Source organism: Vicugna pacos, chromosome 30 (genome assembly GCF_048564905.1).
Source record: "Vicugna pacos chromosome 30, VicPac4, whole genome shotgun sequence".
NCBI lineage: Eukaryota > Metazoa > Chordata > Mammalia > Artiodactyla > Camelidae > Vicugna > Vicugna pacos.
In genome coordinates, this window is record NC_133016.1 from 18640036 (window position 1) to 18665231 (window position 25196).

General features: G+C 45.3%; 2 protein-coding genes across 9 annotated transcripts in view; one reads left to right on the forward strand and one right to left on the reverse strand.

The window, feature by feature from the left end:
- SKA1 (spindle and kinetochore associated complex subunit 1) overlaps positions 1 to 4793 on the reverse strand; it is a 41877-nt gene extending 37084 nt beyond the window's left edge. For 2 of the 6 annotated variants that reach the window (XR_012065735.1, XM_072952225.1), the window contains exons 1-3: positions 4623 to 4793; positions 3884 to 3982; positions 1025 to 1149 (exon numbers count right to left, since the gene is read on the reverse strand). Coding sequence is in view for 5 of the 6 variants with exons in the window: in XM_072952225.1 (XP_072808326.1) it covers positions 1025 to 1149; positions 3884 to 3971 (213 nt within the window). In the remaining variant the exon portion in view is untranslated. Of the gene's footprint in view, positions 1 to 1024; positions 1150 to 3883; positions 3983 to 4451; positions 4521 to 4566 lie in introns of those variants that run through there. The other 4 variants (XM_072952227.1, XM_072952226.1, XM_072952228.1 and 1 more) reach the window with 4 other exon arrangements.
- Positions 4794 to 13948: 9155 nt separating this feature from the next.
- CXXC1 (CXXC finger protein 1) lies at positions 13949 to 19582 on the forward strand. Of its 3 annotated transcripts, none has more exons than XM_006205780.4 (15): positions 13949 to 14182; positions 15015 to 15133; positions 15235 to 15335; positions 15649 to 15884; positions 15976 to 16167; positions 16545 to 16571; positions 16648 to 16893; positions 17047 to 17154; positions 17302 to 17486; positions 17817 to 18024; positions 18104 to 18214; positions 18344 to 18393; positions 18537 to 18633; positions 18962 to 19114; positions 19194 to 19582. In XM_006205780.4, exons 1-15 carry the CDS (start codon positions 14180 to 14182, stop codon positions 19338 to 19340), a joined length of 1983 nt encoding a protein of 660 aa, XP_006205842.1. In that variant the 5' UTR covers positions 13949 to 14179; the 3' UTR covers positions 19341 to 19582. The 3 variants fall into 3 exon arrangements, with proteins under 3 accessions (XP_006205842.1, XP_072808330.1, XP_072808331.1); XM_072952229.1 differs by having other exon boundaries at positions 14050 to 14182; positions 15985 to 16167; XM_072952230.1 differs by lacking the exon at positions 16545 to 16571 and having other exon boundaries at positions 14050 to 14182.
- Positions 19583 to 25196: the final 5614 nt, after the last annotated feature.

The window sequence follows — 25196 nt, forward strand, 5'->3', positions numbered from 1 at the left end:
TTTAAAAAATACTCAGCACCTTTGGATCTGTCATCTGATTCTCATTCATAATGCAAACAAAAATAAATTTTAAAAATATGAAATAAATATAAATGTTAAAAAAATAACCTTCAATTCTGAGTTGAACATTCTCTAAACCCACACCTAACCCTGGGCATTCTTGGGCAGGTTAGAAGTGAAACCAATGTTGGTTTTTGTTTTGAGTTTATATGACATCTTTCATTTAAAGAGCTGAATGATGTTCAGAGATATTAATTTGATTTCAGCTAATAGTAGGATAGGCATAATCATGCACAGTCCTACAGCTGGAAAATCTTTACAGACATTAAGGAGTATAAGGCTGAAAGGGACCACAGAGGCCACCTTGTCCCACTGAACACATCAATGGCTCTAACAGCATGAGGTAATCATGGTACAGAGCGAGTACTTTCCCATCAGGAAGTACACAAGCACTTTTATTGGCTAAAGCCAACTAGAAGGCTTATTTAGAACAAAATGTGTGTGTGAATGAGGCTCAAATTTTTCTTTACTTGAGAATCTTTATATTACATTTTATAGAAATAGGGAAATGCAGAATAGAAGAGATATAGTTCAATGTAACATATTATTTTCCAAATGAGGACACTGAGAACCAAAGAGTAAAAATGGCCTTCTCAAGGTGACAGGGGTACCATGGGCAGCCAGGGTGAGAATCCACATCTCCCCATCCCCAAAGCAGGCGTTCCTTCCCCACCCCTCTCCCAGGATATCACATGCTTAAATTAAACCTATCAGGATTTAGGAAATCGTCCTTCTTAGTAAAGCTCAATTCTACTGGCTACCAGCATAGAGTAAGAAATAACTGTGGAACTCTGAAGTCCTTTATACCAGGAAAATTAAATGCAAATGGAAGTCTCTATCATTAATAATAACTTAACAAAGCTGAGAACATTATAAACTTGAAGTATGTTTCAGAACTCCCAGGTGATTAGGGAGTTTGTATCTATTACCCTTTTATCTTGTTTCTGCACTAGGAAGACATTACCTTGAGTGAATTGCTGGTTTGTTCTTGATACTCAATTTCCGATTCCAGTTTATTTAGAAGTTCATTTACTACAATGATCTCATCTCCTATTTTATTTAATATAGTCTTCAAGGTAGGTTCTTGACCTATTAAGAAACAAAAATAAAAATGGAAGTATACAGAAAAGCAGTAACAGACATGCACCCAACTGAACTCTTGGAACAGAGCTTTACTTTAGAGAGAGACACTGAGGGTGGAGAAAGAACTACTGTTTCAGCCCCTAGGATAATTGTCTCCGTGGATAATTTTTTTGTTGATGTTATTAACGGAGGTACTGGGGATTGAACCCCGGACCTTGTGCACGCTAAGCATGCACTCTACCACTGAGCTATACCCTCCCGCCGCCATGGATGATCTTAAGAATTCATTTCTAAGTAGTATGAAACAAAAGGAAGGGAGAGGTGAGTACAAAGTGTCCCCTGAATCTTTTGTTTCTGGCAAATTTTTCCACCACAATAAAACACCTGGAAATGCAGCGGGGGTGCATGGGAAGGCAGGGGGAAGAGGCTGTCTCAGCAGCTTAATGTGTCTGCTTTTAATGGGAATAAGAACCAAGGCTTTGGGACTCCAAAGCACAGGATGCTAGAAGTGAGAACCTCAAATAAGGCCAGGACCCCTCTTCACAGGCTATATCTTCAGTGAACGTGCAAACCTGAAAAATTCCAATCACTGGCCAGGGAGATAAGTTTATACTCTGGACCGGCCCTCAAGTGTGTCGGGGAGGTGGGGGGAGTAGCATGCTCTCAGACTCCCAGCCCCACCTCCCAGACCCTCTCTCTGGCTTCATAGGTACGAGGATGGGAAAATCAGTGTCCCCTCCTCCCTAGAAATAAAAGTAGCAGTAGTAAAAAAAAGATTTTTTTTTAACTTCAGCCCCCCACAGGGAGCATCCTCACTGGAAAGCTGGTGGACCGTGTGGAGGCATCTCTGAATAAACACTAGCTGACTCCCAGGCCAGCTACTCCTGAAGTTTAGCCACCCTTCCTAGGTCAAAATAAAAAAATTTTAAGGGCAGATCAAAGCACAAAAGAAAAACTATCCTCATAATCAAATCTTTCCCTCTTCACTTCTAGCAACCAATGAAATACATACAAGTAAAAATATGATTTGACCACATCTGTTGATTATGGACACAGCAGAGGGAGATGGCTAGAGGTTCCAGGTCTGAAGTCAGAGACTCCAGTACCTACCCTCAGAGGGTTACTGAGAAGATAAGTGAAAAATATATGACGGGTTTAGCACTGTGCCTGGAACCTAGTAAAGCACAACTATTATTCATCGACCTAATCTAATAGAGCAAAGCTAACTGCATTTAACAGTAGGTTCATTACAACCAAAACAAATTAATAATGAGAGTAATGATGTCTCTACTGAGATTTAACTTCACGGGGTGAAACAACTATTTGGATACACTGGTATCACAAACAACCTTCAGTCACCTAAATTGTAAGGCCTTGTTTACTGGTTTGTAATAAAATAATCAACTAAACAAATTCACTGCTTTTGAAAGCAGTGACCTAGGCAATTACAGCAGCCAAAGTGGTGAACAAATTCCTGGGCTTCCTTAAATAAGCTATGGAGACAAATTATTGTCCCCACACACAAATGATGGTTACCTAGCATGCAGTAATCTAATCAGACTGCTTCAGCCAGGCCCCATGCTTTGATGGGGTCATTTGAATTCAAGGTTTGATAGTTTTATAGATCTCTAAATTATCTCCACTTATCCAATAGTAATCATGTCCTCAAAACGAGAATCTAAACAAGGCTACTTATTAAAAATCTAGATGTCCTTTACAGATTATTCAATAAAAGTGGCACAGAAGTAGACAAAGACTAGACTGGGAAACAGGACAAGAAAACTATAGCCCCAGCAGACTACCCATGAGCTGCGGGTGACCTGGGCAGGTCATCTGACTTCTGAGTTTCCTCTTGAGTGAGATGAGGGGGCTGAGAAAATACCCCCATAGTCCCTTCAGCTTTAACTTTCTACAGAATACGTCAGCCGCAAACTGTAAAACGGACAAGGCTCTTTAAGAGTGGTTCTCAACCAAAGACAGAGCATCCAAGTCTCAGGAGGACTTGTATAATTCCAAAGGACATTCCAACATTATAATTTCATATTTGAATTTTTTTAAATTATCAATTCATAATACAAACTACAATACAAGTTCAACAGGCTCTTTCCAGCAGATGGAATTCCACCTATCAATAAATCTTTCACTCTCCTAGGCAGGGCTGGGGAGCACAACATTTTTGTAAACAATATTTTTCCAGACTTTACAAGGATCCCCTATTTCTTTGCACTTCCATTGTTTCACCTGCTTTCAACACTTCAAAACATTTTCGAAGATGGTTACAACCTCCAAGTTTCTGGATGTTGAAAAAACTGATTTCATTTTCAATTAGTTGTTTCCTAGTGATATATAGTGATAAGCTTCCTCCAAAGCAGGTTGTAAAACAGATCATGAGTTACTTCTACCTCTACGGGTCTTTTGCACTTCTGGTTGTTTGTCTTTTAGTATCTCTATTTAGCACTAGAACTATACAACCTTCAAATCTTACTATTCTGCCTTGTGTGTCTCAGAAAAACATGAGTAAATAAAGCAAATTAATAGCTGGTTCAATGTAATTTCATTTTAGTATCCTTTGCAATATTCAAAATACGGATACTGGAGTGTTCTAAAAATCACTATTTGAAACTTAAAATTATCTTTCTAAGATACATTCACTTAACCAGGCATAAGATATCATTCAAAGTGGAATAATAATCAAAATGCATTTTGTATGTACAAAGTCAGTGGAATCTCTTTTACTTACCACAATTTCTTAATGACAGAGTTTTTTTAATATTGCCAATCTTTTCATTAATATGAGAGCATAGTTGTTCCAGATCTGAGGAGGCCATCCTTTAAGCCTCTGAAGAAAAAAATATAAACACATTCACAGAAAAAGAAAAGACAAATTTCTGTTCACTTTCAAAATCTAAGAATGGAAAATACCCAGTAAGTCATATCTCCTTTAAGAAAAGTACAAAAACTCAAGAGCAATTTCTTTCAATTCTACAAAATTCAGTTTCTAACCAGAGTCCACTACTGACTTGTCTTAGGCCTTCCTGTAATTAATGTATCCCAAACCAGGATACTGGGGATAAGCCTGCGTCATTAACTTAAGGATTTGGGGGTGAGGGGAGCACATTTTATATGTAAAGACAATATTGGTATTTTCTTAAAAAACCCAAGACATAAGGATTTCGAGGAAAATCACAGTAAGTTCAAAGAAATGGATCCAGATAGGCATTTCTCCTTTGCTTGGGGGTGGGGGGCAGGTTTTATTATTTGGGGTCGGTAAGGAGGCAGAAGTAGGGGAAGGAAAGAAATTAAAGTACTGTTTACTCCGATAAGGTGAGAAGGTCTAAAGCATCCACTACAGCTAACCCAGCGAAGCACTGTCCAACCCTGCTCCTCCGCCCCACCCAGCGGCTCCGCGCCCCCGACCCCGACCAAGCTATGCCTTCCGGCCGCTTCCGAAGGCGGAATCCTGGACACTAGACTCCAACCTGCGCGGGTCCGGGAGCAAACGGCCCAGTGGCTGGGGTCGCGAAGCGCGGAGACCCCTCCAGTCTCGGCGGGAAGCCCAGGATCGCGAGACCTGACTCCGGGACTGAAATTCAAACTGCCCGCGCGGACTTCATTCCGCGCAAGCGCACATCAGCGCTCCCGGAATGCCTTTCCTCTCCCGCACGCGTTTTTCCGGGGCCGCAGTTGGGCGGGGCCGGGGGCGGGGCTGTGTCGACTTTGTGTAGACGGCTACCGCGAGGCGTGCCCTTCCTACTCCGCGCCTTAAAGGCCGCTCAGCGGGACGAGCGCTCCAGGGATCGAATCGCGAGCTGAAACGGTGGGTCTCTAAATTAGCTGCTCACTGGAATCACCGGGGCAGCTTTTACAAATTCCAGTTCCTAAAGCGTACCCCAAATCGATGAATTCAGACACTCTGGTAGTGAGGTACAAACTTTAATATTTTTTAAAACACCGCATCTCATTCCAACAAGCGGCCGAATTCCTGAGCCATAAGGCAGAGAGGCCCTGTCTTCGTGGAGTTTACAGTCTCTGTACGCTCAAATGCAAATTTAAAATGAGAAAAACAAAAGTTTAACTGTCTCTGTTGAGAAAAACAAAAAGAGGGGGAAATCATCCCAGGGCTGGTGTTGCAGTCCCACCGTCATCAAGGATCCACGTTCCTTCCATCCTTCGGCGCCACCGTCCATGGCATCCTGCATTCTGGCCTTAAGGTTGCCTGTGGTGCAAGATAACTCTGCCAGTTCCTTTCTCAGTTCTGTGAGAAAGAGGCAAGGGTAGCAGGCTCACCTACTAGCTGAGCCAGCCCCTTTAAAGAGTTTTCCTGGAAGCCACACCTAACGGCTTATATGTGCTTTCCCCTGGTCACGCACATCTGCAAGGGAAATTGGTGGGGGGGGGAGCATTAGAAATCTTTTTGACTTGGATAATGACACTGCATCCTTAACAATATAGGGCTTCTCTTTGTAAGGAGGAAAGAGAACATTCTGGGTCGGTGAATAGCTATCTAGGCTATTTCTACTCATTACTTAAAAAAATCTTTTATTATGGAAATTTTCAAACATATAAAGTTAGAATAGTACAGTGAACCTCATGTTCAACCCATCATCCATCTTCAACCACAATTAGTTTACTGCAAATGTGTTATCTATACGCCCTCTCCTCCCACCCCTTGCCTACTGGAATATTTTGAAGCAAACCTCAAACATTATGTCTTTTCATACAAAAATATTTCCATATTTTATCTCCTAAAGATAGAAACTCCTTAAAAAATCACCATGTTGGTATTATCACACATAAATATTTTAACAATTTTTCCTGAATAACAAATATCTAGTCAATGTTCAACCTCCCCTGAAATTGTGTCATGAAGTGTTTATTTTTAAAACCGTTGATTTGTTTGAATTAGAATGCAAACAAGATTTACACATTGTTATTTGATTGATGCATTTCTTAAATCTCTTTTAATCTCTACACACTTAGTTTAATTAATTTATATTTTTAGGGGGGTAATTAGTTTCATTGATTTACTTATTTTTAATGGCAGTACTGGGGATTAAACCCAGGACCTCATATATGCTAAGCACACACTCTGCCACTGAGCTATACCCTCCCTCAACACTTACTTATTTAGAGCTAATTCCTTAACGGGAACAAAGCTTTTCATTGTAGGACTAAATGTAAGGCTTTAAATGTCAATATTTTATGAAAAATAACATAATAACTGAAATTCACCCTGCAGCATCAAGGACAAACATCATCAGATTATTATCCATGAGAAAATAAACAGGAAGAAGAACATATAAAGGCACTGAATACAAGAGGAGAGGGGGAAATGTGGAAAAATATAGAAATGAGCAATTAAATCACGCTGCCTGCTTATTTTTCTGGGACTGGTTTCTTTGGCAGGACTCCTTCAATTGCAATGATAGAAACTCGATCCAAACTGACTAAGCAAAAAAAAAAAAAAAGACTTTATTTGGCTTATAAAACTGTAAAGTGTGTGTATGTGTGTTCAGTTACAGCTGAACCCAGTTACTCAAACATATTATCAGGAAGGCATCTCCATCTCTCAGTTACTTGTGCCTCTGTGTTGGTTCCATTCTCAGGCGGGCTTTTCCTTCTGGTATCTCAGACTTATACCCTTATAGGTTAGAGTTCTCCATTTCCTAAGAGTTCTAGCAAAAGTCCCAGGATTGCACCTCATCAGCCTGACTTGAGTCATCTGCTCACTCCTGAATCAATCAGCCTTTTTGGATGGGGTGAAATGGCCTGATTCACTAGACAGCCAGGAGCTGGGAACCAGGACAGCCCTACCCTACACAAAGCATGGAGTCTGAGCGTAGGACAGAGGTGGTTTCTTAAGGAAAATCTAGCAGCTTTTATGAGACGGTAGGGACAGGGAGATGTAAAAACAAAACAAACACAAAAACCTGTCTTCTTAAGGGTTAAGACCTTCTGGAAGTTCTTTTCTTTAAGAAAAACTTAGCAGTAAAAAAGGAAAACTCGGTTAGAATGCATTTATTCTCCTGGTGCCTTGATCTTGGACTTCTCAGTCTCCAGAACTGTGAGAAATAAATTTCTGTTGTTTATAACCTAGTTGATGGTATTCTATTACAGCAGCTCAAATAAGGCAGAAGTGTTTTCTCTTCCATTTTTTGGAAGCGTTGGAGAATAATTAGCATTAATTCTTTTTAAAATGTGGTAAAATTTACCAGTGAAACCATCTGATCATGGACTTTTCTTTGTTGGGAGATTTTTTTATAAGAATCTTCAACCTGGGAGATGTGTTTCTTTGTGTGGTAAAATACACCTAACATAAAAGTTACCATTTTAACTATTTTTAAGTGTACAGTTCAGTGGCATTAAGTACATCCACATTCTTCTGTGACCATTGTCACTACCCATATCCAGAACTTTTTCATCTTCCCAGCCTGAAGCTGTATCAATAATCCCCCATTCCCCTCTTCCTCAACTGCTGGCAACCACTTAGGAGATTTTTGATTATTCATTCCACTTCTTCAGTTATATAGGTCTTTTTAGATTTTCTATTTCTTATTAAGACAGTTTTGGTAATTTTTATGTTTCTAAATATTCGTCCATTTCATTTACGTTATCTAATTTGTTGGTGTTCAGTGGTTCATAGTACTCTTTCACAATCCTTTTTCTTTCTACAAGATTAGAAGCTCTCAACTTTCATTTCTAATTTAGTTATTTGTGTTCTCTCTCTCTCTCTCAGTTCTGTCAATTTTGTTGATCTTTTCTAAAAACTTTTATTTTTGTTGATTTTCTGTATTATTTTTCTATTTTTTATTTCATTATTTCCACTGTAATCTTGATGATATCCTTCCTTCTGCTAACTTTGGGTTTAGATTGCTCTTCCTTTTTTAGTACATTAAAGCATAAAGGTAAGTTTTTGATTTGAGATCTTTTTTTTAATGTGGGTGTTTATAGCTATAAATTTTTCTCTGAGGACTACTTTTGTTGCTGTAAGTTTTAGTATTTTGTGTTTTTATTGTCACCTTACTTAAGGAGGAACAAGGATAAGCATTCAATTGGACTTCTCTTCAGAAACTGTGCAAGCAAGAAGAGAGTGGAGTGAAATATTTAAAGTGTTAAAAGAACAAAAATCACCAATCTAGAATTTTGTATTTAGTGAAATTGTAGTTCAATGTGAAGGAGAAATGAAGACTTTCTCAGATGAGCAAAAGTTGAGGAAATTTGTTGCCAGGGAGACTTTTCTTGAAAGAAATGATAAAGGAAGTTCTTCAGAGAGAAAAAGGGAAAGATATAGGGTAGAAATTAGAAAAAGTATAAATGAGAGTAAAATAAAATCTTCTATTTTTCTTATTGAAGTATAGTTGACTTACAATGTTGTGTGAGTATTTTTCTTATTTTTAATTGACCTAACAGATAACAGTTTGTTCAAAATAATAATAATAGCAAAAATATACTTGGTAATTATAGCTTCTTGGTAAGTGAAATGAATGATAACAATGTTATAAAGAATGGGGAAGAATTAGGAATATTTTGTTATTATAATGTACTTGGTACTACCCATGAAGTAGTAATGTGTTATGAGAAAGTAACGTGGATTAGTTGTAAATGTATATTGCAAACTCTAGAGCAACCACTAAAAGTTTTTTAAAAAGATGAATAATTGATATGCTAACAGAGAGGAGAAAATATGGTCATAGAAAATTCTCAGTTAAAACCAGAGATAGCAGAAAAAGAGTGGAAGAAAAAAAGACGCAGGTCAACAATACAAAACAGTAACAAATACAGTGGATATTAGTCCAACTATATCAATAGTCACTGTAAATGTCAATAATCTAAATATGCCAATTAAAAGACATTGTTAGAATAAGTGGAAAATCAAGATCCAGTTACATGTGTCTATAAAAAAAACCCACATTAAGTGTAAGAAAATAGATTAAAGTAAAGGAATGAGGGAGGGAGGGTATACCTCAAGTAGTAGAGCAAATGCTTAGCATGCACAAGGCCCTGGGTTCAATCCCCAGTACCTCCACTAAGATAAATAAATAAATAGCATAATACCCCCCAAAATATGCTCATAGACCACAATAAAATTAAGGTAGAACTCACTAACAGAAAGATAGCTGGAAAATCCCCAAATAATTGGAGATTAAACATCACATTTCTACATAACATGTGCCAAAGAAGTCACAAAAGAAAGTAAAAGTATTTTTGAACAAAAATGCATAAATCAAAATTCTCAATTGAGTAAAACATATTGGAGAAAACGATTTATAAAAAGTATTATCTACATTGAGAATTTTTCTTTGTGATTTATACCAATGCTCAATAAGTAGAGGAACTCGTGGAATGAAAGATTTCCATTATTATCAGAAAAATAATAAAAATCCATTGAGTCCTAACTCATATTTGTCAATGGAGGGTGGCAGCTTTTTAGACATGAAAAGAAAGTTTTCAGTATTGCTTTAGAGGTGAACATTTAACGCATACAGTATCTATGTGTGAAAAGACGTAAATGAATAGAAACAAACTGACATAAGAGAGGGTGAGGAGACAGGACCATAGTGAGAAGGGAGCTGGGGACCAGAGGGGAAGAGATTTGCTAACTTCACAGAAAGTAGTAACAAAGAAGAGCCTGGGGGTATGTGGGGGGTCCCAGAGGTTGCCTAGCAATGAGAGGAGCGAGAAAAGAGAGGCTGGTGGAGTCTCCATCCATCAACAGGACATTTTCAAACATAATTTCACCAGGCATTAGGAGAGAGTGAACTTGAAGGAAACAGTCAAGAAAACACAAGAGTTTTTAAGTAAAATATAGGTTGTCATACTTGATCAACCTAATTCCATAGGGATGGCCAATTTTTTCAGCCAGATTTGCTGGCTTCCTTCCATCTCTACCTCCCAGTCTGCCATATAAAGTGAATTAAATCTCACCCAATTATGAGAGAGCAGATTGCAGGGCCCTTTGTCTCCTTCCAGGTCAGGAGGAGATCAGATTCCCACATTTCTCCTCCAGAGCCATCACACATCCTCCCCATTTCAAGACAGAGAAACCACCTAAAATGAGTTTGCAGAGTGCCTGTGGGTGCCAAGTATACACTCAATGACTAAACTGCACATTTATCATTAAGCACACCTGGTTGTCCTCCATGGTCATTGGATGAAGTACTTCAGATCTGCAATTCTTATTTTTATGGATTTATACAAGAAGAAAAGGCTTTCTGTGATGTTTCTTGGATTGCTCACAGTGATGGTTAATCTCGTGTAGCAGGGCTTGGATGGTGGAGCCAGATTCCCTCTCTCCTCATCCTCAAGGTCCACAGGACAGTGTGGACTATGAGGAATACTGCAGCCAGAGGATTCCCCAGGAAACGGCTGCTCCAGGTGGTCTCAGGCGAACTGACTGAGGAGACTGATGACACTGGGAACGAGCAGGGCTTTCTCAGTTTTATGGTCCATTGTGTCATGGTCCCCTGAGGCCCTCGATGCCTTTCCTGGCTTCTGGGAGATCAACCCCATTTTCACCTGGGAACAAGAGAACCAAAGTGGAAATCACCAGGAATGGGCAAAAACTACACTCTGGTGGTGGCAAGTGTTAGCTAGGCAGCAGTAGGGAAAGGATAGGGTTAAGCCAAAGTGTGCTTTGTTTTCCAGAAACTAACCATTAAATTGCAGAAAGTTCCTTCCAGACACCGGATGTTCTGAAAATGTTACACACAGTGCATTCCGACCAACAAGATACCACAGTGAGAACAAGTAACCAAGCACCTACTTGCTTGCAGTTTGGGGCAACCTAGAGTAACCTTTGCCTCATTATAATGATCATGCGTATCACCAGGTTTAAAACTCCCCCAGTCCAGCCATTCAGGGAGACAGTGCTTTGAGAGTTATCTCCTTTTCTTCTTACTTGTCACAAGTAATAAGAGCTTCTGCTTTAATGAAAAATTCTTGGTGTGTTCATTGGCTAAGCACCCTAAGGGACAGACCCATTGCATCCGGTCACACAGGGTCAGTGGAAGTCTTGGTGAAGCTGGTTGTCCTCCATTTCAAAATCTACTTTGGTCCAGCCATTCTCACCAGAGATGGTCAGGTCACCATCATTTGTGGCCTTCCATCCTTGCTCTGGACTAATTCTGAGGGATGGAAGTGCTACTGTAAAGGCCCAGAGGCTGAAAAGTGTTAGGCCTGGCTAAGGAACTGCTCAGAGGTATGACAGCTGGAAAGAGTGGTGGGATGTACCAATACAAATAATTTTTTCCAATTTATACTAAGGAATAGAAGAGTGTCTTATTTGAGCCACGCTGAGGACTGGCCAGGGAGTGCAGCCTCCACCAAGGAAGAAAGCACTCCAGAGCATGACTTTCAGCACAGTTTTTGTCCTTGTTAGAACAAAGAACAGGCATTAAACATGACAAGGTTTCAACAGAGATGTATAGTTACAAATTGGCACGGACACATTGAGTGAGCATGACCTTGGCAGGGTTATGCTCACTCTGGGACAGGAACCTTATCTTCCAAGGAGTACTAGCAATGGTGTCAGAGGAAGAGAGGCATTTCTCCCTATTGTAAAAGTGGACATTCTTTACTGGAATGGTTAAAGCAGATTTATGTTTGACAGGCCGTAAGTCAGGCTGTTTTGTTCATGTAAAATTCAGAACAAATCACGTATCAGCCAGAAGGGCTTTCCCAGTCCCTAATATGTGAAAATTTCTCCCACCAGAGGTGATGTGGGAGATGTGGTAGCTGATAGTGAGACCCCTAAATTAGGAGGCCCACCAAAGTGTGGGTCCTTGGCTGCTGGCTGGAAAGAATTCATAGCTGAGGCAGAGGAATAGAGCAAAAATGGATTTTATTTCTCAAAAGACGAAAGGAAGGAAAGTGCTCAAGCAAGGAGAAGGAAAGAAAACCACTGGAGTGAAGAAAAGGCACTTAAGAGGGGAGCTGTCAGCCAAGACGGCTGGTAGACACAGTTTCCGCCTGGGTCGGGCCACGTGGACCTTTAAGGGCGGCTTCTGCCATCACGTCCTCCTTCCAGGCATGATGGAACCAATCAGTTCTTGTTTGAGTTTTTCAGCCTTTGTATGGGCTTTTCCAATTGGTGTCATGGCAATCGTCAACTGTCATGGTGAGACAAGAGGGAAGGGGACTGGGCACAGCCATTCAAGGAATGACACAGCAATGAACACCGAAATGGCAGAAAATTCAACTCCCAGTAGGCCTTGAGGCTCAAGATGGTGGGAGATTTGACTTCTAGTAGCTCTTGAGCTTCATTATAAGCTCATTGTAATATATTACCATGGTAAATGACACTCCCACAGGTGCCATGACAGTTTCAAAGCTAACTATAAAAGGTCAAAGAGTGGGCAGTGGCCAAATTCCTGGAATTCCTGGCCCCTTCCCCAGGGTAGTTGAAATAGTCCTCCTGCTTGTTGACATTTGAAGCTACCAAGCCCATAAAAACTGGCAACACTGCCCCTCACAGCCTCTCTCTTTCCCTAATCTTCAGAGATGGCCTGCACTCTTGTCTATGGAATGTATATCTATTTTTACTTTAACCTGAGCACCCAACCCCTATACCTCATGGCCTTTCTCTTGCCCTCTGAAACAGCCTACACTTGATGTAATATGTATCAATCTCAATAAATCTACCTTTACTCAACTATGGCTCGCTCTTGAATTCTTTCCTGCACAAAGCCAAGGACCCACACTTGGCAGGGCTTATCCAAGGGACTCAACCAAGACCCGGAACACGTCACTCCTCACACTCCACATCCGTTTTTCTTGTATCAGTGGCATTGGTGGGTGTGTCATTTAGCATACTAATACATTATAATGATTGTATAAGTCTCAAAGTCCACTGGAAGGCAGATCCTCCACCATCTTGGCCTCATTGGGTTCTAAGTAGTTCTTGTTTCTTCTCTGCAGCTGCCTCCTGAGACTTAGACTTCTAAGAGTTAATCAGTTTCTGTTTGAGGGAGGGGCAGGGGGAAGATCCTGGGGCCAACAGCCTTGGTAACAAAAAGGAAAGGTGCTTTTAACCAGAATGTCTGCAATCTAGTGAACCTAGCATCTCCCACCCGCCTCCCCAAAACCTCCAAAAATTCTTTTCAGTCATTAAAGTTTTAAAGGGAATTAAAGGAATAACCTCAGTTAATCATTGAGATAGGTGGTCAGAGTCGTTTCCACCCTCCAATGCCTACAGGTTTGTCCTAATCAATTGCTTTACCCTGCTCTTCTAAGACTTAGAGAAGCCAAGGAGACCTCCGCTTTTCTGTAAATAAAAAGCAGGGGTTGGGGTGGGGGGGGGGGGGCGGTCCCTCCAGGGTCCTGCTGCCTCCCAGGCATAACGGAGACTGGTTTCCTTCCCAGTATATGGCACACAGTATGCAGGTACCCATTAGTACATGCGGAAGGTAAAAGTGACTGAATGGAAGAATAAGTGTTATTCTATCCAAGTAGTGTTTCCAAGGTGGACCCCTTTCCCTGTGAACCTCCAGGCAGTACCAGCTGCTGGCGCAGGGAATCCATCACCAAGATGGCGGCGCCCTCGAGGAAGCGGATTAGGACGGAGCCATGCGTTGCCTGTGAATTTACAGACTCGGCCATCTTACGGAATCGGATTCCAAGATGGCGGCGTCCACATGGAAGTCGCGCAGCAGGCGCGACCATATTGCCTAAACGTTTAGGCCGTACAAGCAGTCGCTGTACGGACTCGACCGACAAGGTGGCGGCGCCCTCGGGTAAGCAGAGAGATAGGTGCGGCCATGTTTCCTGAGAACGTACTGGACTCCGCCTCCATACGGGCCCTGTAGTTAAGATGGCAGGGCCTGAGAAACAGTCGGGACCCCTAGGCGGGCAACCTACTTGTTTGTTTCGGAGCCCACGCACTGGGCCTGCGCAGTAGGAGCACGGTGCCTGGGAGGCGCGGCGAAAACCGGAAGTGCTTGTAGGCGTCTCTGCAACGGCCGCGGACGCCGCCGAGTGGTCTGTGCCGGTTCGCGGGTCGCTGGCGGGGTTTGTGAGGGGGTGCGCCGGGAGCGGAGAGATGGTGAGTACGAGGTCCCAGGATGGGGTCGGCGGCAGAAGTGAGTGGGTAGGGCTGGAAATGGTGGGGTCCATCGGCAGACGCAGGGAGTCTGCGGTGACTCGTAGCGAGAGTCCGTGGGCAGCATGGGGCTGGGGGCCTGTGGTGAGCCTTAACTGGAATCTGCGTGTAGAATGATGGGGGTCTGATGGTCAGATATTTTCACTCCTGTGTGAACCACTTGGGAGTTCTGTGATGAGCCATTACGGGGGTCCGTAATGGAAGTTTAGTGGGGATCCCTGACAGTAGTTCTGTGGGGGTCCGGACGCGGGATTCTTCGTGCAGAGAGGTAAGGGCTTTGCAAAGAGTTGTGCTAGGCAGTCTGTAGTGAGCCGTGATGAGTCTGTATCAGGGGACCCAGGGGGCGGGGCTGTCTGCGAGGTTAATAACGGGGAATCTGTGGGGAGCTGTGGTGGGAAGTCTGGAATAGATCAGGTGGTGTCTGTGAGAACCCGTGACAGGGGTCTGTGAGGAGCCATGACGGGGGCCAAGTGTGGTGAGTGGTAAGGTGTTTGTAAAGAGCCATTATGAGTGGGTGAATAGAATGATGAGGTGTCAGTGGGATAAGGGATTGGAAGGTCTGGGGCAGAGTGACGGGGGCTTATAAGCAGAGTAATGGGGTGTCAGGTGTAAGTGATGGTGGGTGGTCTGTGGGGAGATTTCTGAGGAGCCACGAGGGGAAGTCTGTTGGCTTCCATAGTGTTTGGGTCTATGGTGAGCTGCGATGGAGCTGTACTGGAGAGATGAGGTGCTGTGATGGGTCTCTCTAAGGAGCCATAATGGGGGGATCCCACAGGAGGGGGATGCTTCAGACCCAGAGCCTCCAGATGCTGGGGAGGACAGCAAGTCAGAGAACGGGGAGAATGCACCCATCTACTGCATCTGCCGCAAACCAGACATCAACTGCTTCATGATGTGAGCCGGGGAGAGGTGGGCGGGACTGACACCTGTCAAGATTGGGTGAGGCCAGTGGGTCTGGCCCCTCACATCTCCATCACTCGCCCTATCCTCTGCAGCGGGTGTGACAACTGCAATGAGTGGTTTCATGGGGACTGCATCCGGATCACTGAGAAGATGGCCAAGGCCATCCGGGAGTGGTACTGTCGGGAGTGCCGAGGTGAGGGGGTGGACTGGACAGAGCAGGCAGGTGGGGCTTCGAGGGAGGAGTGGGAGCCTTAATGGGAGGGTCGGTCACAGGGAGTAGTGAACTGTGTCTGTGGACAGAGTGGTTGTTGGTCTATGGTGAACTGGAGTGGAGGCTCCACTGTGAGCCATGATAGAAGATCCCACTGGAACAGGTAGCTCTGTCTTGGAGGAAGGAGACAGAGCAGGTGGATGGGACAGGGAAGGAGACAAGAGGAAGAAAGAGTTCTGGGACCATCCAAATCCCCCACTGCCAACCCACACTGGCTCTACCCTCTGCTCCACAGAGAAAGACCCCAAGCTGGAGATCCGCTATCGGCACAAGAAGTCACGGGAGCGAGACAGCAATGAGCGAGACAGCAGTGAGCCCCGGGATGAGGGTGGAGGGCGCAAGAGGCCTGCCCCGGATCCGGACCTGCAGCGCCGGGCAGGGTCAGGGACAGGGGTTGGGGCCCTGCTTGCTCGGGGCTCTGCTTCGCCCCACAAATCCTCTCCACAGCCCTTGGTGGCCACGCCCAGCCAGGTGAGGAGCTGTGATGGCTGGGATGGGTGAGGTGATCCTGCATTGGGCCCTGCTAGTGTTCCTGATTTCTGTTCTGGGCGCCTCCCCTTAGCATCACCAGCAGCAACAGCAGCAACAGCAGCAGCAGATCAAAAGGTCAGCCCGCATGTGTGGCGAGTGTGAGGCCTGCCGGCGCACTGAGGACTGTGGCCACTGTGACTTCTGTCGGGACATGAAAAAGTTTGGGGGCCCCAACAAGATCCGGCAGAAGTGCCGGCTGCGTCAGTGCCAGCTTCGGGCCCGGGTGAGCATGGGCAGAGCTGGGCCGGGTCAGGTCGGGGGGCTAGTGTGTCCAGGAAGAGCTGATTGAGGCAAGGGTGGGTGGGCTGGGTGGGGAGGGGCCTAACTGCATACAGACAGGTGGGAAGGAGCCTGGCCTGTCCAGAGAACAGGGCATGACCAGATGTGCTGGGCTAGCAGGGGAGCCCCCCAGCCTCAGGTGGGCAGGCATGTGAGGGCCGAGAGGCAGGGCTGAGGATGTCTTGGTGATGAGGTGTGTGGAGGGCAGATGTGTCTGGGAGGCGAGGCAGGGCTAGTTGGTGGTGTCAGGCACTTGTGGGAAGGGTAGGGCCACCCTCCATCCACCTGGGGCTGACCTGGGCCTTCCTCCTGCCGGCACAGGAATCGTACAAGTACTTCCCTTCCTCGGTGAGTCCAGCCCCCCAGGGCGGGCGGGGCATGCGGGCAGGGCGGTCAGGGCCAGTCCTGAGATTCTGCCCCGCAGCTCTCGCCGGTGACGCCCTCAGAGTCCCTGCCAAGGCCTCGCCGACCACTGCCCACCCAGCAGCAGCCACAGCCATCACAGAAGCTGGGGCGCCTCCGCGAGGACGAGGGGGCAGTGGCATCGTCAGCAGTCAAGGAGCCACCGGAGGCTACAGCTACGCCTGAGCCCCTCTCAGATGAGGACCTCCCACTGGACCCTGACCTGTATCAGGACTTCTGTGCAGGGGCCTTTGATGACCATGGCCTGGTGAGCAGGCAGAGCGTCCCATGGTGGAAGGGTAGAGAGTGTCCGTAATGAGGAGAGAGGAGGCAGAGGGTATGGAAGGCTGTTCTGGGGACTGAGTGGGTGGCGAGGAAGTCACGAGGCGGGCAGGTGAATCAGCATGTGCCTCACTTGCAGCCCTGGATGAGCGACACGGAGGAGTCCCCATTCCTGGACCCAGCACTGCGCAAGCGCGCAGTGAAAGTGAAGCACGTGAAGCGTAGGGAGAAGAAGTCTGAGAAGAAGGTGATGGAGAGGGTAGAGTGGGTGTGGGCGGGGAGACCTGAAGGTCAGGGGCTGGAGGACAAGAACCAGGAAGGGGTAGGGTGCAGGGGAAGGTGGGGTCCGGGCTGACTCCAGCTCCGCCCTGACCTGACCTGTGTTGTCCTATAGAAGGAAGAAAGATACAAGCGGCATCGGCAGAAGCAGAAACACAAGGACAAATGGAAGCACCCAGAGCGCTCCGATGCCAAGGACCCCGCGTCGCTACCGCAGTGCCTGGGGCCTGGCTGTGTGCGCCCTGCCCAGCCCGGCTCCAAGTATTGCTCAGACGACTGTGGCATGAAGCTGGCAGCCAAGTGAGTCACTCCTGGAGGGTTCAAGAGAGTCAGGGGGTGCAGGGTAGGGCATGACCAGAGCCCTCTGTTGGCCAGTCCATCACCCGGCCACCACTCAGTCAACCAGGGGCTCACCCATCCATCCACCCCCTCATTGGTCCATCCGACCGTCCACCCAGCCGTCTCCTATTCAGTTCCTCGTCTGCTTAGCCGTCTCCCACTCAGTCCCCTGTTTACTTATCCTTTCACCATGTAGTCAGCCAGCCATTCCACATCCTGAGACCACCCCACTTACTGACCTTGTTGCTTGCCACATTCCCTGCCTGCGTCCCGTTCCCGGCCTCCCTGCAGCCGCATCTACGAGATCCTCCCCCAGCGCATCCAGCAGTGGCAGCAGAGCCCCTGCATTGCTGAGGAGCACGGTAAGAAGCTCCTCGAACGCATTCGCCGGGAGCAGCAGAGCGCCCGCACCCGCCTTCAGGAAATGGAGCGCCGGTTCCACGAGCTGGAGGCCATTATCCTCCGTGCCAAGCAGCAGGCGGTGCGCGAGGACGAGGAGGTAAGCTAGCAGAGGCAGGGCAGCACGGAGCCCGGTCCCCGGCCCTGCCTGGCCTCATCATCTCTTCCACCCTGTGCAGAGCAATGAGGGTGACAGTGATGACACAGACCTGCAGATCTTCTGCGTCTCCTGCGGGCACCCCATCAACCCACGTGTTGCCTTGCGTCACATGGAGCGCTGCTATGCCAAGGTCAGGGTGTCAGCCTGAGGGGGTGGCTGGTATGGGACCGTCACTGGGTCCATGGGGGAAAGATGTGCTGTCTCGAGGGGGCGTGCGGCGCACATCCACAGTTCCCTCCGTTTGTGCTCACCCCTCCAGTACGAGAGCCAGACGTCCTTTGGGTCCATGTACCCCACACGCATCGAGGGGTGAGTGTGGGCACTGCTTGGGGTTCCCGTGGGGCAGTTAAGGCTGGGGTCAGAGGTGGAATGCCAGGTGGGATACTGGCCTGGGCGAGCCAGGTGGGCCCTCCTTCTCATCTCCACTATCTTTTCTGCTCCAAACCCTGCAGGGCCACGCGACTCTTCTGCGATGTTTACAATCCTCAGAGCAAGACGTACTGTAAGCGGCTCCAGGTGCTGTGCCCCGAGCACTCACGGGACCCCAAAGTAAGATTTCCCTTCAACTCTCCCTATTCTGTCCCCCTCCCTCCTACCTGCCCAACGTTCATCCCTTCACCCCTTCCCCCCGCCTTTTCCTACTTGCCCACTTCCACAACTGCCGCTTTCCCTGCCTCTTCACCCTTCAGTTCTTTTTCTCCCTGTGGCATCGCCTCCTCTTCCTCCCTTTCCCTGCCTCTTCATCCTCTCTCACTCCCCTTTTCCTTTCCTTTCCGCTCTCCGCTGAATTTTCCATCCTTCTCCCTGACTGTCCGCATTCCTGTCCTCCTTCCTGCCTCACCACCCTCCACTTGTCCCCATCCCTGTCTCCCTGCAGGTGCCAGCTGACGAGGTTTGCGGGTGCCCCCTGGTCCGTGACGTCTTTGAGCTCACGGGTGACTTCTGCCGCCTGCCCAAGCGCCAGTGCAACCGGCATTACTGCTGGGAGAAGCTGCGGCGGGCCGAGGTGGACCTGGAGCGCGTGCGCGTGGTAGGTCCTGATGCTGGCCATGGCTGGGCTCGGGGAGCGCTTCCAGAGCCCCCCTCATGGCTCCTTCTGCCCCCTGCAGTGGTACAAGCTGGACGAGCTGTTTGAGCAGGAGCGCAACGTCCGCACAGCCATGACAAACCGGGCGGGCTTACTGGCCCTGATGCTGCACCAGACCATCCAGCATGACCCGCTCACAACTGACCTGCGCTCCAGTGCCGACCGCTGAGCCCCAGTGGCCCAGACGTCTTCACGGCCTTCACTCCAGACGGGAGCTGCCCTAGCTCCCTCGTTTGTCTGTTCTGCCATTCATGTTTCTCCAATGGTCCCTGTGTTTCTCCCTGTGGCCGTCCACCATTTGACTGCCTGTCTGGCCCTCTGTCTCTCCATTCTCTGTGCCTGGGTGGGACTGTGGAGTCTGCTCACCCTTGCCTCCCCCAACTCTGGTTTTGTTAATAAAATTTTGATGAACCAAAAAAGATAGCTGTCAATGGTCTCCAAACTTTATTCAGTTACGACTGCATTTCCCACACCCCTGGAGTAGAGTGGCATGCCTGTACCAGGAAGGGCGGGGGTGCAGGTGCAGGCTGCAGGTGTAGAGTTGGCACCCACTCTGTGCTCCACAGGCCCCCACCCCCACCTCCACACTCCTTGGAGACACGACCTGCTGAAGGAGAGCCCAATGACCTGCATTCTCAGCCTCTCGTTTTGAGACAGTGAGTATACAGTCAGCACTCATTTTGTGTGTGGCTGATTTATGCAGGAGTATTCTTATTCTTGATATTCTCCAGACCAGAGTTGTATTAAATGATGGACACAAAGCCCTCTTTTGGGACGTGTATACAGCAAGCGCCCACTGAGTTTGTGTCGGGAAGCCCAGCATACCTGGTTGTCAGGTCCAGTCAGCTCCACAGCACTGCCTTTCCAGACCGGACCCACCTCCGGGGTTGCGTGGACCTGGCCTGTTCACCTGCAGAGCAGCACCACCTTCTCCCCCAGTTCCACAGAAGGAGCGCAGCCATTGCACTCTGGTAACTGTTTAGCGGAGAAGAGAGGGTGGGACACGATAGCCCTAGGGGAGATCTTATGTTTAAAGGCAGGACAAGAAAATAGCATAATATACTCCCTGCCTATATTAGGCCCTCCCTAATGGGCAATGTGCTTCTGTATTATACACTACCCAGACCTCCTCAAAGGCAGGAATGTCTGCTCAACCATAAAGATCAATGTTTTTTTGTTTTGTTTTTGCTTCTGATGTCAGCAAGGTAGCTCCTTAGGTGACAGCATTCTTAATCCATTCCTAATTCTATAAGGGGTCATGGTGACTGCCACTTGCTCCCTATGTGCAGATCTGGACTGTGTGTCTTTGGTGAACTTTATGTAAAATGTCAGTGTGTCATTTTGATGTATGATCCTTTGTTTCGAAAGTACATAACTGTGCCTTCGACTTCTAACAGGCAGAAGAGTCCTCAGAATTTTCTGGAAGACTATTTCCCCAGGTTATAATCCTCAGACTGGCTCGAATAAAATTTTGTATTTCTCCTTTAGATTGACTATTAATTAATTTTTTATCAGCATATGTCTTATCCTGTTCAATGCCTCTGGTTTAGGTGGGTATCACTGACTATTACGCAGAGGCTTGGAATTGTCAACAGTCATTTTAATAGGAGTAGCTGACACAGATATATACTGATGGGGGGTCTTTTTACAGGCTATGTATTTTACCAGTCTTTATCGACTTGTTGCATAACTGTTGCGTGTGTACTTTTAGTAGTAGAATTAAAGCAAGCAGCATTGCATGCTATGAGTAGATTGATAACCAGGAAAAGGAGAGTAATACATACAATGAAAGTAAGACTCATCTGCAAAGCAGAGTTAAAGAAAAAACAACCTAGTCCTAAAGGGAGTGAACTAGGCAGATGATTAAAAGAGTCTGTTTTTCTTAACGTCTTATAACCATTTTGCCTTTTCGAAATTTTTTTCTGGGCACGTCTGTACTTCTCCAGAGGTATTGATATAACCGCAATAAGTAATGTGAGCAATGGCATAAACACCTCCTAGTCTGGCCAGTAGAAAAGCTAAGGTAACTTTATTATCCAATGTCACTTGGGCTAAGGAATTTAGGGATGTCTGTCGCGCTACAATGCATTTTGCAGTCTCTTTGGCTCTTTGACCAAAGGAGACTGATGGATTTCTGACCATATCTCTGTTTGCATAAACTCCAGCACTAGGAATCAAGATTCTCAAAAGACTTTGCTACCAGGTATCTTGGTGTCCTAATAACATGGGTCTCTTGATTCTGTAATGGAGAGAGAAAAGAGGTCCATCTGTCTGTTTTTATATAGACAGTGGGGTAACATAACACCCCAATAAGCATAAGCCTTCTACCTGCCAGCTATTTAGACATTTACGTGCCCGTTCTTGGGAAAGTGGGTTAATCCAATACCATATATGAAGAAAAGCCTGGGGGAGTGCAAGTGATCCCTCCCAGAGTGCTCTGCTTGTTAGCCTCATCAATCAGAAGTTTTGTTAACACACTGTGAAACCACGGGTCACTTCTCTTGCAGGCTTTCCGAGAGCCATCTATGTGGTATTTGATATAAGGGAGTGCTGGCACAACTTACTGGTGTTTTTCTCTTCAAAAGACTTTTGCTAATTAAGTAAGGGACAGAGCGAAGGGGTCCTAGGGTAAGTTGCGTTCAGTTTCTGAGGACAGAGGATAGTATCAGACAGGGGATGGACATATTAATATGTTGAAGAATTTGAACCTGAGAGGTTAAGCCAGAAGGAGGTTGGTTCAGGTAAGCAGTAACATTAGAAACATCTGAAAGTTGGTGACAGGCATTATGAGGGGCCGATGTTGCTCTTGTACTGACTGAGGAATTTGATGTCACATCCAACAGTTAGATTTCCTCAGTGATAACTTTACTAAAGAATTTTCTTTTCATTCTAAACACGGGCCAAAGTTTAGCTAGAAGTAAAACAGGAGCTCTCAGTTTCGACAGAAAGACAGACACTTGGTACACAGTACAACCGAACTAGTAGGCTGGGTCTTAGGCCTGGTCTGGACCCTTGGGTTGGCTGTCTGCTACTGTTAACGACTTCTTCCCATCCCAACCATTGGTGATGTTTGCCTTAGTCGGAGCCATGTGTCAGAAATAGGGGTCACAGTCCATTTAGGGGAAGAAGCCTTTTAAAAAAATGAAATGTATGAATCCAGGAGTTTACTCCTTTGAGCTCTGCAGCACAGGGGTTAGTTAATAATACCTGATAGGACCCTTTCCAATACAAAGAATCTTGTATTTGATGTCTCTTCCAATAGACAGTATCTCCAGGATGCAATCCATGATCCTTAAGGTCTTCATTTTCTGGGAGCTCACTGTGAAAGGAATTAATTACCAGCTTTTCATCTTCTTTAAGTGCCTTAGAGATTCCCTGACAATAATACAACATATCATCCTTAAACGATGCTGGTTCTTACATGTCCATCTGGGCACATTGGTCGCCTAGTGATTATTTCAAAAAGAATGTCTGATGCTTCCAGAAGGAGTGGCCCTAAGGCTGAGATGCACCAATGGGAGAGTTTTTGGCTATGAAAGATTAAAGGTCTCTGAGAGTTTTGTCAATTGAATTTTGATAGAGCTGTTATTTCTTCATACCAGTCCGTAAAACTGGGGATGATAAATGCAGTAAACATGCCACATTATTGGCCAAATGTCATAAATAGATTTACTTATTTGTCCAGTGAAGTGAGTTCCTCTGTCACCATGCAACTCAGAAGGAATTCCCCAAACAGGAATTATCCTTTCCAATAACAATTTACCTACTGTTAAGCCATTGCTCTCCTGCAGGGAAAAACTTCAACCCAGTGTGAAAACATTACCAAGATAAATTTATATCCTTGAGATAGTAGCTTTTAGACAAAGTCCAATTGATATATCTCAAAGGGTTCCTTAGGAAGGGGACATGGCCTGTGACCCATGAAGTGGTTTTTCTTGGTTTATATTTAGGGCATAGAATATAGCAAGTATGTACCTCATGAGCCACCATGGGAGAAAGTTTCCAAAATTATTCTTTTCCCCATAAAGCCATCTTTCAGGAGCCCAATGAGTTAAGAATGCACATGCTGGAGTAACAGCCATTATGGTCTAATGTGTGAGGAGGTCAAAAATTCCCCCTTTTTGTTGCCACATCTGTTTCTCGTCTTTAGTGGTGATTTCTTGAACATGTGGAAAGAAATCTTTTACTGAGCTAGCAGGGGTCACTTTGAGCAGTGGACATTCTCAAGGATAAACAGGATGAATTTTTTTAATATTTCACTTTTTCTTTTTTAGTGGAGGTACTAGGGGTTGAACCCTGGACCTTGCACAATGCTAAGTGCACTCTACCACTGAGCTATTACTCACTCCTGAACAGGAAGAATTTTTAAAATTGTCTTTTTGGCTGTAGCATCAATGAGCTAATTTCCTGTAGCTTTCTTAGTGTCAGGCTTGGAATTCCCTGGTGTTTTAATAATTGCCAATTGTTTTGGCAGCTATATAGCATTTAATAATTCTGTAATCTTTTCCATTTTTTATAGGCTGTCCTGAAGAGGTTAAAAATCCTCATTTCCATAGTTCTCCATAGTTGTGTGCCACTCCAAAGACATAAAGACTGCCAAGAAATATATATATATATATTTGCTATCTGGTCTTTAGCTAGTTGACAAACTCTGGTTAAGACAATTAATTCGGCTTGCTGCGCTGACTGTGTTTCTGGTAAAAAAAAAGAGCTTTCAATTATGTCCACTGTGGATATTATTGCATATCCAGCTTGGTAATGTCCCTGTTCATCCTTTAAGTAGGATCCTTCTGAAACCAAATTAAATTGGCCTTGTCAATAATAGGAATTTCTTTTAAGTCATACCTGGAACGAGAAGATAATCTGTTAATAAAATAGTTGTGGTTGTTTTCTTCCTGTGGTGCTGGAGGCAACGTTGCAGGGTTAAGATTATTACACTGAACTAAGGTAATATTAGGTTCAGAAAGCAACACTACTTTGTAAGAAGCTAGTCAGCTTGCAGAACAGTGCTGAGAGTGGTGAGAGTTTAGAGGAGACTCAACTGATTTGGGGACATAAATAGTTAAGAGATTTCATTATTATTTCTTCAATAGCCTTACCTAAGAAAGCCTTTGCTGAAATAGCCCTCATACAAGGTGGAAGTCCTTTTGCTACTGAGTCTAATTACTGACTGTAATATCCTATGGGTTGATGTTGATCACCATGTTTTTGAGTAATACACCTAAAGCAGCTCCTTTATCTTCAAGTACAAAAAGGAAAAAAAATGGCAAATTATAATCGATGTGACCTAAAGCTGGTGTCTGAGTTAAGATAGAATTTAAGGTGTTTATGGCCTCTTTTCCTTTTAGCATCCGTTCAATCCAATCAGGCTGGTCGGACTTAAATAATGCATAGAAAAGTTAAGAAATACGTGGAAAATTAGGTACCTGATTGCTGCAATATTCAGTCAGACCCAGAAATCCTCTCAGTTCTTTCTTTGTTTTGGAAAGTGAGAAAGCTGAAATTGTTATAAGTCTTTTGGAGCCATTCAATCATCCTTCCTTAGATATTAAGGGGCTCAAATATTTTACAGCAGGTAAGCACAGTTGGACTTTATCTTTGACAACTTGTGTCCCTTAGAGTTAGTTGTTGTAACAGATGAATGGTGTCTTTTTGAGAATCCAGTTCAGTTTTAGAACATAAAAACAAATCACCTACATCCTGAATTAAAGTAGAGCCACCAGGAAAGTCTACATCAGCTAAATCGGCTTTAAGCATTTGGGAAAGGTAAGTGGGGCTCTTACTACAGCCCTGTGGCATGGCTATCCAGGTATATTGATGATTTTCTCATGTGAAGGCAAAAAGGTATTGACTGGTCCTCTACCAGGTTACTAAGGAAGACACTGCATAAATCAACTACTGAAAAACAGCAGCTACCAGCTAGAATGGCTGAGAGCAGAGTGTGCAGATTTGGGACCACAGGATGTCAAGGAATTGAAATATTATTTATAGCTCTTAGACCTTGAACAAATCTCCAGCGCCTGCC

Coding starts and splice junctions, on each gene's coding strand:
- CXXC1 (XM_006205780.4), top strand. Junction 15,134..15,234: donor GACATCAACTGCTTCATGAT/GTGAGCCGGGGA, acceptor TATCCTCTGCAG/CGGGTGTGACAACTGCAATG. Junction 17,487..17,816: donor GGCATGAAGCTGGCAGCCAA/GTGAGTCACTCC, acceptor GCCTCCCTGCAG/CCGCATCTACGAGATCCTCC.